At 34.6% G+C, this 14,694-nt stretch overlaps 1 protein-coding gene across 1 annotated transcript in view; it reads left to right on the top strand.

Annotated features, from left to right (window-relative positions):
• The first annotated feature begins 6,087 nt into the window (after nt 1–6,087).
• LOC125674653 (uncharacterized) overlaps nt 6,088–14,694 on the top strand; it is a 36,006-nt gene continuing 27,399 nt past the window's right edge. Inside the window, exons 1-3 of the mRNA XM_048911912.2 lie at nt 6,088–6,208; nt 11,447–12,692; nt 13,945–14,694. The exon at nt 13,945–14,694 is cut by the window's right edge and continues 377 nt beyond it. Of these exons, the coding sequence (XP_048767869.2) occupies nt 6,193–6,208; nt 11,447–12,692; nt 13,945–14,694 (2,012 nt within the window). The 5' untranslated portion in view covers nt 6,088–6,192. The remainder of the gene's footprint in view (nt 6,209–11,446; nt 12,693–13,944) is intronic.

The following is a 14,694-nucleotide window of genomic DNA, read 5'->3' as shown; positions in this document are numbered from 1 at the left end:
CCGGAACCTACCTGGATGTCTGAAACAAAAACTTAAGTCGAAACCTGGAATTAAGTCTGAGATTTTACTAATTAAATTTTGACTGCTCAAATAAAAGAAAACTCAGACTTAAATTTGAGATATGTTTTTGAGAAATCCAAGCCAGACTAGGTCAGCATTTTATAAATTCTAAAGCTTTATTATGAACAATTACAGGGGAACCAGAAATCACAGAGAGTACGGGGAGTCATCTTCAGGTTACACCGTTTCATTTACTTGTACTTCATAAGTTATACTTTTAAAGTTAGAATCACTTGTTAAGAAGAATATGTAGCAAACACTTGATGGTACCTCCACTTTCCCTACACTAAATGTCATTTTTTACCCACCCACCCCCACAAATCGGGCGCGTAGCCAGAACGAACAGAAGTGCACTACGCAAAATACGGCAAGGATCTCGTGCCGTGGCCGCCAGCGAAGCCCCGTACGGCCGTAGACTCGTTGGTTTTACCAATGAAATGATTTTTTGAAAAATTGTGCATAGAAACAGTTTCCTGCATGTCCATTTCCAAAGCAAAAAGGATTCACAACATTATTTTCTATGGTGTTTTATTATGCCAATTCACCGTGTGTACTTGGACTGACTTTACATTTGGTTTACAAATTGCATTGTCCACTTATTTTCGTTGTTTTCGACTGGTATACAAGGTATATGTTACTGACAACAAAGAATATCCTAATCCGTCTACAACATATATAATGTACACTGAAGTGATATCCGACATGATGTTGATAATTTGAAAGTTGCTTATGAAGCACAAATATTCTAACAGCAGATCTCTCTCTCTCTCGATCTCTCTCGATCTCTCTCGCACTTGCGCGCAAATCACGTCCATGCAGTTGCGTACTTGCGTATCTAAGCAACTACGCGCCTGCCATGCAATTTTTACAGTATATGTTGCATCAAATATGAAAAGAAAAGTGATAAATTAAAAAAAATGATGAAGACTTCAACTATGATTTAACTTTTCAGACTTTATTACCTTTTCATTGGCTGCCACTTAAAGAAACAATTTTATGAGCCTATCGAATATTGATAAGGGAAAAACAACTTTTAAAACGATAAAATAATGATATGTTCTCATCACCCACCCACCCACCCACCCCCCCCCCCCCTCCCAACCAGTTTTTAATCGAACTAGATGTTTTTAAGATAACGAACTTGGTCTTTTTTATTTTAGTTTTACACCTGGTGTAGTTTACATGTACATTTACAATATTTTATCCTCTGTGTGTAAAAAGTTTGCCTCACTTGTGATCGATTTCTGTTAAGTGAAAGTTCGTGCATGCACCGGTGTACTGTAGGATTTTGTGTTGAACCCGAAGAGCTATGCGGGGAACAAACCGACTGAAATATATTTAGCGTGAAGTGTGTGACCCTAGTATAAGAGGAATTAACAATTTATTTCACATATAACTATAACAAGGAATTGATGTTTGAATTGAATTTTAAAAAGGTCGTCGTATTATTAATCTAAATAATATACTTAAGATATCAGTATTCAGATTAAAAACAAACTGCCAACCGTTCTGTGTATTTAGGATTGAAGTGCTGTGGTCACTCATTCTCTGTTACATATTTATAAAAAATGATAAATTATATAACTCCGTTTACCTGATCAGGATATAGGGCTCACGGCGGGTGTGACCGGTCAACAGGGGATGCTTACTCCTCCTAGGCACCTGATCCCACCTCTGGTGTGTCCAGGGGTCCGTGTTTGCCCAACTATCTATTTTGTATTGCTTATAGGAGTTATGAGATTGATCACTGTTCGTTATCTTCACTTTGCATTGTACATTTTTGTTCACGATTTTCCTCTAAATTTTGTTTTCCACTTTAAATGATCAAAATCTACAGCCTGATATGTTTCGAAGGTTTCACACACACACAAAAACAACTGAGGTTATTCACTATGACAGAAGCTCATTATAGAGAGTGTTTACGGGGGTTTCAAAATAAATAGATATTGATCCAAGTTTATTATATTTCACCTGATACGAACAGTGTTACAGCTCTGAACCGACAAAAAAGCTAACGGGGTTAACACCATTCGTATCAGGTGTATATTTATCGCATTTCAAGTATTCTTTAGGTAAAATGTGTCATTTAAAAGTTAAAATTTGTGATTGTACAATATGATGATGCTTTAAATTACAACATAATGTTTCACTTGTTTGTTTACATAAAAGGACTCGAGTGTTTGTTTACATAACACAGAATCAAAGCTAAAATATTGCACTTATCCTTGCATTCAGACGGTCCAAATTTTGGTTGTCAACATCAAATAAGCTATATTTTTAATTTTTAACATAAAAAACGGATAACGTTTCTTTCGAAAAACGTGAATCAATCCCTTTAAGGCTGCATTTGATAAAGTATGGCGGATGGGATTATGGAAAAAACTTGTGAAATATAACTTAACAGGAAAATGCTTTAATGTTATCGTTAACTTGTATAATGGTTGTAAATATAGAAGTCTACACAATGCTAATTATTCTGAATACTTTCCTTGTCAAAATGGAGTGAAAATGTTTCTCCCCTTCTTTTTGCATTATATCTTAACGATGTAGAAGAAGTTTGATACACGAAAATGTCATTGGTTTGGGCAACTTATCTTATGAAATTGAACAAAAATTGGACTGTTTTAGAAGGCTAATATTAAGGTTGTGTGCAGATGATACAGTACTGATGTCTGAAACTAAGGATGACCTCCAACACCAACTGAATTATTTTCAAAAACACTGCGAAGGGTGGAAGTTGAAAGTAAATGTGAATAAGGCTAAATTTTTATTTTCGGCAAAGGTAGGCAATCCTTAGATTTGATATTTCTTATAAAATAATAACGAAATTGAAATTGTCAATTAAGAATTCAAATACGTAGGAGTTATTTTCTCAAGAATTGGTTCTATTTACAACACCAGAAAATATGTTACACAAAGAGCAACCGGAGTTATGTATGTCATCATTAGAAAAAAACAAGGGAACTGAATTAATTTATCTATCGATTGTCAACTTGATATGTTTGATAAAATGATTGTTCCAATACTTCTTTATGGGGTTGAATAATGGGGTTTTGAAAAGTTAGATATCATCGAGAGACAGCATCTGGAATTTTGTTAACTTATATTGAATCTTAGGACAACTACCCCGAATTATATGATTTATGGTGAACTTACTATATATATATCAATTGTGTATACATATCAAAATCAGAATTATCAAATTCTGGGTAAAATTGTTGATTGGTAAAGACAATTTTCTATATAACTCAACAATAAACAATGTTGATTTTAAATGGATTAGATATATACAGAAATTTTTAATAAGAATGTGGTTTAAATTATATCTGGATTTTACAATCTGTAGAAAGTGAAAAATGGCTGCTTAGTATTTTCAAGCAATTAACTCTGAATGATCAATTTCAAGAGAAATTGGTTTCTGAATTAATACAGGTGTACTTTATAATTTATGTACAAATACATGTAGTATTTTTTATGTCGAGAAGCTTATCTAGAAGCCAGTGTACCAAAAATATTATTCTTACATTAGCAAGGTTTAGAACAAATAATCACAGATTATCTATTGAGACAGGCAGATGGAGTAGTGTACCCAGAAATCAGAGAATTTGTACTTTATGTGAAAATGAGATTGTGGGATGAGTTTCATTATATCATGACTTGTTCAGCTGATAGTGGTGGTAGAAAGTTTTATTTACATTCTCAAATTCTCATTTTTAAAAAAACAAATGAAGAATCAGGTACGGAAACAATTTTTACTTTACTGGTCAAAACGACGTGAAGAGGGTCAGAAATCAGGAAAACTCACAACATATTTTTCGTATAAAGAAAACTTTACTATGGAAAGTTATATATTTTTAGAATCCCTAGAATTAAGAAAAACTCTATGTAGATTTCGAATTAGTGCACATGACCTTCGAATTGAAAGAGGAAGATATGAATTTACAAAAACCAATTCTGGCCAGAAGATTTCTTTAGAAAGAAACAAAAGAATATGTGAATTATGTAACCTTAATTGTGTAGAAGATGAATTTCATTTCCTTACGGATTGTCCATTCTATGTTGAAGAGAGAAATATGTTTTTTAATGGTATATACAAGCTCAACAAAAATGTTATCTATCTAACAAATAAGGACAAATTTACTTGGTTGATGATTAATGAAGACAAACCAGTAATTGTCAAATTGAGTGAATATTTAGTGCAAACTTTCAGAAAAAAAAAGTGATGCTTTAAAACTGCAAAAATCATTATAGTTTATTATTCATATATTGGTATAATACTGATACTGTCCATTTACTTGTATAAATACATGATTAGCAATTCATGTTTCCCCAACATGCTGCATCCACATGCAGTTTGCAGTCTATGTAACCTGTAGTTAATGTTGTAAACTTTCTTTCTTTTTTGAATTTCCTTCTTTATAAACTGTCTTACTGTTATGCCCTCTGGGCCCAAAATTGGAATAAATTGGAATATACAAACAGACCAAATGTCAAAGATTCTTTTTAACTGGTTTTCATGTATAAAGTTATCCTTGTGTGTGTATATGTGTACATTCTCTATGTTATTTTGTGCAATATTAGAATAAATTGAAATTGGCGTTGCTTCTCACTAACACTTAATTTGTCCTAATGTTGATTTTACAAAATTCTTGTAAAACGCTTTGTATAAATGTTTAAACAAACATTATTGCTTGTATGGAAATTTCTGAAATTTTGATTTCAATCAAACTATAGTAAATTTTGTCCGATTCTTGATATTATCTTAGCTACATTAATTCGTAGTTATTTTGTGTAAAACAACAACAACAACAACAACAACAACAAAAACCAAAAAAAAAACAAACAAACAAAAAACCCCAAACCCCGGTTACTTTACAAGAGTCTTGTAACAATTTCGGCGTTCACAGGGTTTTAGCGAGCAGCGATATCTATAGGTAAATAATAAGTTTTTCGTATCCCCCCCCCCCCCCCCAAGAAGAGAAGAAAAAAACAACAACAAAAAACCAGCTGATTCCATCTGTTATCTGACTACTAACATCTGCATGGTAATAATTGCGAACTGCGACTGCGAGTATGTTGAAAATTTTGTTCGTTCAAATGAAGACCGACTGAATGACGTATCATATATCGCTTTTCTTAATTTCAACTTGAAAAATTAAAATGAAATTAATACATAATAATTGGGGGAAAGTTTGTTAAAAAATACAACCATGTATATCTCCATACACAATGCAGTTTACAACTGTTGAAATGATATAATGAGTACATTTGAAAGTGAATATTACTTTACTCATTATACAATGCATCTGAAAGAGAAAATCGTTTTTGGATATCAAACTGTGAATTAAGACGTTGAAAGGCTAAATTCCTTCATAACTTATCTACTATATATTCAGTCGTTCAGTTACCCAGCCTCAAGAGCTCCAGTCGTTTACTTGAAACAATATATATGATGTGCAAATCATGGCCCCCCTTCCCTCTGTTATAAATGCATGATAATTTTCTTCCCAACACGTGTTCATCTCACTGTACAGTGTGTGAAATTTATGTTAACGATTAGAAAGAATGCTCTATCGTTAAAATAATAATGTTCCACGGACCCGGTTATTAAAACTGTGGTGAGGACCTGACTGTCCAGAGACAGTGTCAATATACACATGTGTAATGTACATGTAACCCCCCCCCCCCCCTTCCTTTTGCATTGCCCTGTTTGGATCCAGAATTAGAAAATAAATCGACTATGACATTAATTATAATAAAACACTGAATTATCCACATGTGTACACAATATATGAGTAGACCTCTCTATATAATTATAACGTTACATCTTGGATCCACCCCTTCTACTGTGTATTGCAAAGCGCGCGAAAATTACGGCACATGTCGTAATTTTCCTCTCTAATGTATTAAAAAATCTCGAGTACAATAACTTGGGTTACTGGCGCAGAAATATCTAAGTCTACACGATCATCATGAAATGTTGGTTTCTATGGAAGATTGGCATAAAAGTACAATAGCAATGTTGCGTTTTTTCTGAACCGGATGTGACATCACTGTGCAGCGAGAAAATGAGAAAATGTCGATGACTGTGAACTACGACCAAAGAAATGACCAATATATTCCGATAGCGCCATGTCACTTACCACCGGTAATAGTTTTTACAAAGAATAAGATTCCATGAAGTGTTTCTGCTTAATTGTATGGAATTAATTTCTTGAAAATTGAATAATTTTTTGTTGGGAAATGGCGAGGAAACTCAGCCGCTGACATTTTCTTAGAGTTTCATGCGAGACAAGAGAGCTGTGCATGCACCATGTGTTGAAATGAAGTTTTTTATGGAGATCTGTTTGTAACTGAGCAATGTTGTATGATAATATGTTGAAAATAAGTTCCAAAGAAACTTTAAATAGAACTAAAACGCTGGGGCTTAATAAGTGCATGTTGTTAATTTGGATCAGAATTGAGATCGAACGATTTAAAGATTTCATATTTGAATCGACACTTTTAGAATTGAATAGATGAAGTAGTCCTGCATTTGCACCATTACGGAGATCCTAAGGAGTTGTACCCCCCCCCCCCCCTCCATAGTATGTAAAATGACAACCTTTTCCATTCCATTACACAAGATAAGGGCATGACATGTTTTTGATGGCATGGGTAACAACTAATCAGTCTACAACACATCAAAAGGGATAAATATTAACCTTCATTTGTGGTTATTTGAACACAAACTTTGACTTGCCAGAATACAGATCACAAATTTGTCGGACAAGTCCGGTTAATCTCGGTTGAGATTCGGCTCGGCTGAATATTTAGATTTCACCGAATTTCGGAACAGTCCTTCATAATTCATGTCTGGAAATTTACTTTCAGCTTCGGCCAGTTCTAGCAATTAATGTGCACTTAGGTGACACTGCTGTTTGCTTCAAATAAGTGGTTTGACTATCAAACTAACTCTCCATCACTATTAATTTTGTATTGCTTACTGTCTAGGTATAAAAATCCCAAAATGAAAATAGGCACTAAATAATTCGTTAAATGAAGACCAAACTCCCCGTCGAGGCCTCATTACGTCACCTACGAATAGACCTCTCCTATGTGACGCAGCACAATATACAGATTTGTATATTGTGAGTCCGCGATTATCACGCAGGCAAATAACACTAAAGAAGTAGTTTTCAGTTAAAAGTTTGAAGATATTAATATTAAGAGCATGAATATAAAAGTATGGATTTTATTTTAAACAAAATGATCAAAAGGTCATTATCAAGTATGGAGACTCTGTTCAAATTATTGTGTAAAGTAATGAACTTGATGTTTACGTTCTTGTTTTGAAAGTTGTTTACGTTTGACGTTATGTTTTTTCGTCATTCTACAGTGACGTCACATTATACGCGGCCTAAGAAAATCGCTATCCCATAATGCCTAAGTGGAAGAGTTTGGTTTGTGAGTGGTGGAAGTTTGAAATGAAGACTTCCATGGAACAATATTTTATCTCCTGGAATTGAAGAGTTCCTATAATCTGCTTTATGTAGTTACTGATACATTGTATCTCTACATACCTACTTGCATTTCGCTAATTTAAAAAACAAACTATAGGAACTCTTCAATTTTGGGAGATAAATATTGCGCCATAGAAGTCTTCATTTGAACAGAAAAATAAGTGATGGTTTATTTCATGAAATTTACATACTTAGACGGTAAGTAATACAGCATTATTAGTGATGCAGATTTGGTTTAATAGTCAACTAATGATTTGAAGCGAACAGCAGTGTCACCTAAGTGCACATTAATTGCGAGAACCGAGTCGAAGCTGAAAGTAAATTTCCAGACATGAATTATGAGGAACTGCTCCGAGCTTCGGTGAAGGCGTCAGTCCAAATATTCAGCCGAGCCGAATCTCAACCGATATTAAAGTTTGATAAAAACAGCTTCGGACTGGCCAGTAAAATTTGGAATCGTGTGAGACCAAATGTCGGGTGTGGAAGGGTGATTAACACGGGACAAATGTGGTGAGAAAAATATTATGCTTTGTGCATAATATAAAACTGAAGTTTTTTCCTATTGTAAATATGGTGCAAGAAAAATGTGTCGATTTACTTTACTCCCAACATTGGGATCGGTGCGTCTATTGATTTTGGCATTGGTTTTTAAAAAAAAAAACCAGTTCCCGTGTTAAAATGTTTCAACTGATATATAAATTATATGTATCCTTGTTAAAAATTAAAAGTGAATAATGCTTCCAAGTATAAAAAAGCAAGTATGTTTGTTTTGGATGGTGTGAGATTGGTTGAAGTATGAGAATTGTGTCATATGTTCTGTGTGTCGCAAGTATTTTACAACATCACTAGTTAAATTTTTGAACATAAACATTCTAAAAGGACAAAATTCTGTTTTGAAAGAAAGTCCAAAGTTTAAAATCTTGGCTATAGCTGATCATCAGATAATTACCGTGCTGGAACTAATTGTTGAATTTTTAAGTGGAGTCTAGTTCTGACTGAATAAAGTCTATTAACACTGTTTTAATTTTAATCATTTTATCTTTGAAATATTTGTAAGAACTTTTCTACACATAAATTCTACGATGCTATTCTGTTCGCTAGAATAATGACCAGTTTGATAAATCATATGACTTGTGTTGGATCGAATGTCCAGCAAAGTTCTGGGGACCTTGGAGAACATCGAGATCATGTTGGTTATCTAATACATGTATTTGAAAATTTTATTATATCATGATTTGAGTCAATTTTATTAACTCAAAAAGCACTAAATTAATGAAACAATGAACTTTAGAAATATAGGATATTATGACATATATACATTAAATATTATATCATTTCAGTTTGTATAACACAGTATGCAGTAACACAATTGGAAATAGCACCAAATGATTTTATTTTCTTCCCAAGTTTTTGTATAGATAACGTTCCGGACACCTACACATTCATTAATAATGGAACTGTATTTATCCTTGTATTTTAAGTGTTTATATGGTTTAGGAAAGCAAAAATGTGACAAAATTTTCTGTCTACAGTAAAACACATTTGTAATGCTTCACGCAGGGATAGACATAATTTTTTTTATCTCGCTTGCTCAAAGGGCAAGTAGACTCAAACTTCACTTGTTCAAATGAAATATTTTGTTGTAATACACCTTTCAACCCGTAATTTTGATGATCTTCTTTTATGGGGTCAACCACAATTGGTGAATAGGCAATAGCCCAGATGTAAGAACTACCAAATTTAAGAGCTAGGTTACAAAGTGAATTATACATAGCCAATTATTAATGATTTCCTAAAAGTTTAGGGTTAATTGCCAAACGTTGGGGCATTATTGTAGTTGAGTGCAATGGATGGCAGATTTTTCACTCAAAATCACCTATTTTTAAAGGCATTGTATGGATTTGTGATTAAAAAATGCGCAACAGATTTTTACCAGAACTTAAAACCAAATTTCCAAAAACTGTTGTTACATGCACCTCAGCTCGCAAGGTAGGACTGGTTAGATTATGTGAACTTGCAACAAAACTGCTTCTTTTTATAATACCAGCAAACGATACAGGGGTGGGGAGCCCGTTTCTTGAAAAGCTAGTCTGCACATGACATTGCATAAATTATTATTCTGTTTTGAAGCACGAATATTTCAACAGAAAGGACTAGATTCTTGTGACCAGTTAGTGTTATTCAACTAAAATTACTTTCACAAGAGTTTGCCCTGTGGTATCTCAGTAGGTCTTGCGATTTTAAGCTTTCAGACACAGCAGTCAGCCAAGCTCACCTACTGTTTGGGTCCCTTTTCAGGGTTTTTTTAGGGTCTGTATGGGGCGGAAATAAAGCCCTACTCCCAATGCTAAAAAGCAGGTATTTTTCTATATTTTCGCTTCAGAATTTCCAAACTGAAAATAAATGATAAGTAGGGTAGCCTTGTAGGGTAGTCTTATTGTTCATAATTCATCGGAAGACCAGTAGACTACAATTTTTGCTTCAAAATTGTGAAGTAAATCTAATTTTTTGGCCTCTATTTATCTAAATGAGGTAAGCTTTGATCATTTATGTAAGTCAGAAGGAGTCCATTTCAGGGTTAGAATAGGTCCTCAGTACCCCTTGCTTGTCGTAAGAAGCGACTAAATGGGGCGGTCCTTCGGATGAGACCACAAAAACCGAGGCCCCGTGCCACAGCAGATGTGGCATAATAAAGATCCCTCCCTGCTCAAAGGCCATAAGCGACGAGCATAGGCCTAAATTTTGCAGCCCTTCACCGGCAGTGGTGACGTCTTTGTATGAGTGAAATATTCTTCAGAAGGACGTTAAACAATATACCGTACAATCAATCAATCAATATTCCTGAATGCACTGGTTTGGTTTTCTCCCTACTTCTTTTATCAGTGGAACATTCTTCCCAATTTATGCGAATGTTACGTCGCTATTTTTCTCCAACTGGGAAGGTCCTTGATATCAAGACCTTAAAAAACCATGTTTTTCTGTGTTCTGTATAATCTTAATATATATGCTATTACTTGTAACCCTCCCAGGGTCTTTGGAAAGTATCTGACATATGGAAAGATCAGGATAAGGAAGGGAGGGGTTGTTTGAGTCTCAGAACCCTGAGACAATATTATTTCTTTTTGTCATTAATCTGACATACTTTGTAAAATAAAACAAAGTTTAATCTATATGGTTTAATTTACATGCCATTCAGTTGTAGATACAGCATTTACATCAGATTGTTTCAGAATTAAAATATGTAGAGAGATGCCCAGTATTTTAAAAAAAAATTCAGCTTGATTTCATGCAGATCTTGTTCTGTATTCTAAGATGCATACTTGCAATCAAGTTAAACGAAAAAAAAAAATATAGATGTATGCATAAGGCCAATTCAACTTAATTAGTAGATTATCATCCAGGGACAACAAAACGTATGGGGCGGGTGGGAGGATACTATTTTTTATCTGAGAAAAATATTAAGGACATGATCTTTTTTTCAACTGATGCGCATCATTTAATGCCAGATGGATATTAATGTATGCTATTTTCACAGACATCATTCCAGGTTAAGCTTTAATTTCAAACAGAAATATACCTAACTTCTTCAAGCTTAACGCCTGTAAGAACGTGAGAAATTAAGAAAACCATGTACATCTATTTTCTTCACATGGCTTTTCACGTTGCTATACCGGAAATGTAAACAATAAGTGTAAATACCGGAGTCGGACATGAAAATATTCTGGAAATCGCAAGTTTCACAAAATAAAAAAATTCGGGGTGGGCCAATTTTTGAGGGGCGGGCGGGGATGATAATCTATCAATTAAGTTGAATTGGCCAAATGTATGTAATTTTGTATAGATAAAATTTAAAAAAAAATGACATTTTCAAAAATCTATTTTAGCCCTTGAAGAACAAGAGAAATCTCCAGATAAAGGCTGGTCTTATTCCTGCATATTATCCAACTCGGATTCTGTAAGTGACAGTCCCGCATCCAACACAGAAGCTCAGCAACAGAAGATAGCCGAAACACCAGATAATATTGTACTTACTTCTCCTCTAGAGGACAGTGTAGAAATTGAGAGTCATCGGGAGGAGTCCCAAGTGGGTTTTGATGAAGTCATTGGAGGTCAAGTGACCGAGGGTCAAGGCATTGATAGAGGGTCAATAGGAACTGAGAACCAGCAACAACAGTGGTCACACCAGCAGAGTGAGGAAGGGGAGGTGCAGATTGTGGAAAATGGCGGTGAGACCGTTACAACATCTACCACGGTGGAAGACCAACCAGGATTGAAATTTCAGGGAGACATAACCGAAAAGGGACAGGTAGTGTATAGAGTTGTCAGTAATATTGGTTCAGGGAATCAGGACGCAAAGGCCTTATTGGAGAAACTCTTGTCCAAAGGGAACTACCAACAACTAGCCAATCGAGTGAATTCAACGACAACAGCTCAGTCCAGTGCTTCTCCACAAACCATACAAGGAACAATCTTGTCTCAGGTACATAGTGGACTCCCAGTCAACTGTGCTGCTGGTCAGCCACAGACCCAGGTCACTGGTCAGTTGGGAGCAGGTTCCTCTCTGTCGCTTACTCCTCAGAATATTCGTTCTATACTTAGTGATGGAAAGATTTCCAAGGAAGATCTATTGAAACTGATCAAAAGCAACCGAGCGGCTGGGGGATTTAAGGCTCGGCTGTCGAGTCCTCAGCAGCTACAAACTCAAAACATTAACGGAGCGGCCGGGGGATTAAAGGCTCGGTTGTCGAGTCCTATACAGTTACAAACTCAAAACATTAACCAAGCAGCTGGGGGATTAAAGGCTCGGTTGTCGAGTCCTCAACAAAACATTGTTCCAGTCCATCAAGCTACAAGTCCTGTCACTAGGAACCAGCAAGTACTTAATCCCATTCTTTTCACAGGAACTGGACAGAAAATTGGAGCAGTGTCTCTTGCAAAACAGGCAGTTGCAGGCTCATCAATTGCTGAACTTTTTCAGAGTAAAAGTAACCAAGGTGTTGTGGTCAGTTTGACATCGGCTAATACTGTGGGTAGTCCACAGTCATCTACGGATGGTTCACTCTTAAAGGTTGTTCATGTCGCAACGCCCACCCCTGTGAAACAAGCAACTACTGCAACAAATAACGAAATGTAAGCATATATAGTTTAATTATAATAACCAATGTAAGGGTAGTGTATATAATTATAATAACCAATGTAAGTGTAGTGTATATAATTATAATAACCAATGTAAGTGTAGTGTATATAATTATAATAACCAATGTAAGGATTGTGTATATAATTATAATAACCAATGTAAGTGTAGTGTATATAATTATAATAACCAATGTAAGGATTGTGTATATAATTGTAATAACCAATGTAAGTGTAGTGTATATAATTGTAATAACCAATGTAAGGATTGTGTATATAATTATAATAACCAATGTAAGTGTAGTGTATATAATTATAATAACCAATGTAAGGATTGTGTATATAATTATAATAACCAATGTAAGGATTGTGTATATAATTATAATAACCAATGTAAGTGTAGTGTATATAATTATAATAACCAATGTAAGGATTGTGTATATAATTGTAATAACCAATGTAAGTGTAGTGTATATAATTATAATAACCAATGTAAGGATAGTGTATATAATTATAATAACCAATGTAAGGATTGTGTATATAATTATAATAACCAATGTAAGGATTGTGTGTATAATTATAATAACCAATGTAAGTGTAGTGTATATAATTATAATAACCAATGTAAGGATTGTGTATATAATTGTAATAACCAATGTAAGTGTAGTGTATATAATTATAATAACCAATGTAAGGATAGTGTATATAATTATAATAACCAATGTAAGTGTAGTGTATATAATTATAATAACCAATGTAAGTGTAGTGTATATAATTATAATAACCAATGTAAGTGTTGTGTATATAATTATAATAACCAATGTAAGTGTAGTGTATATAATTATAATAACCAATGTAAGGGTTGTGTATATAATTATAATAACCAATGTAAGGGTAGTGTATATAATTATAATAACCAATGTAAGGATTGTGTATATAATTATAATAACCAATGTAAGGATTGTGTATATAATTATAATAACCAATGTAAGGATTGTGTATATAAATCTAATAACCAATGTAAGGGTAGTGTATATAATTATAATAGTCATTGTTTAAGCATAGTTTCTATGATATAAAGCTGTTTGGAGAATCAGAAAAGTACAACTGTGCTTAATGGTATCTTGGATACTATTCACATATTGAATATACATGCAAACATACATCTGTTAGATTTTTGTATATTGGCTGTGAGAGATGTATGGATACGTGTACATTGTGACTCAAATTTTGTAATTTATATTTTCAGTATTAGCAACTTGACCTTGACCAATCAGCCGAAAGTCCAGACAGTTGGAAGTCCCCAAAATGTGACCTCAGGAAATCAGGCTGTTGTTATACCAAGTGGTACCACTCAGTACATTATTCTCAATCAGGGGACACCTGTACAGAATATAAACAGTCCAGCAGTAAACAAGCAACAGGTGCCCACAGTGTTCAATTCACCAACAACTGTGCCCAATATAATATCGGGAGTAAGACTTGCTGGTCAGGTGACGAGGCCACTCCGAGTCGTTCACTCCGGTCCTCAGGCAAATGAAGTTCGGGCACTTCTTGCCAGCCCCAGGTTTTCTGCTAGTCAATCACCCACTAAAGTTGTCATTCCACATAATTTATCTGCCTTAACTTCAATTGTGGATAATGCAAGCATTACTTCTACTCAAACTGTAACTATTGGAATTCCTACCCAAACAACTGTTACTTCTCACATGATGTCCGTAGGAAGAGGAGTTATGAATAAGAGACAGTCTAAGCAAACAATTGGGGGGCGGGGGAGTCGACAAATCAGACGGAACTATTTTGTAGATCCAGCCTCCTATCAAAAGGCATCCGTTTCTGGTACCGTTTCACCGGGTATTGAAAGTCGTGTGATACAGACCAGCAATACCGATGTTGTTAAAACAGTTCCGCTTTCTCATCATGTAGTTATAGCTGGGCCTCAAAATTCAATACGATTATTGCAATCTAATGCTATTAAACCACCAGCAAGTGGGAAAAA

Source organism: Ostrea edulis, chromosome 3 (assembly GCF_947568905.1).
Source record: "Ostrea edulis chromosome 3, xbOstEdul1.1, whole genome shotgun sequence".
Classification (NCBI taxonomy): Eukaryota; Metazoa; Mollusca; class Bivalvia; order Ostreida; family Ostreidae; genus Ostrea; species Ostrea edulis.
Note: the sequence above shows the minus strand (reverse complement) of the source record. Positions and strands in the feature narration are given on the sequence as shown.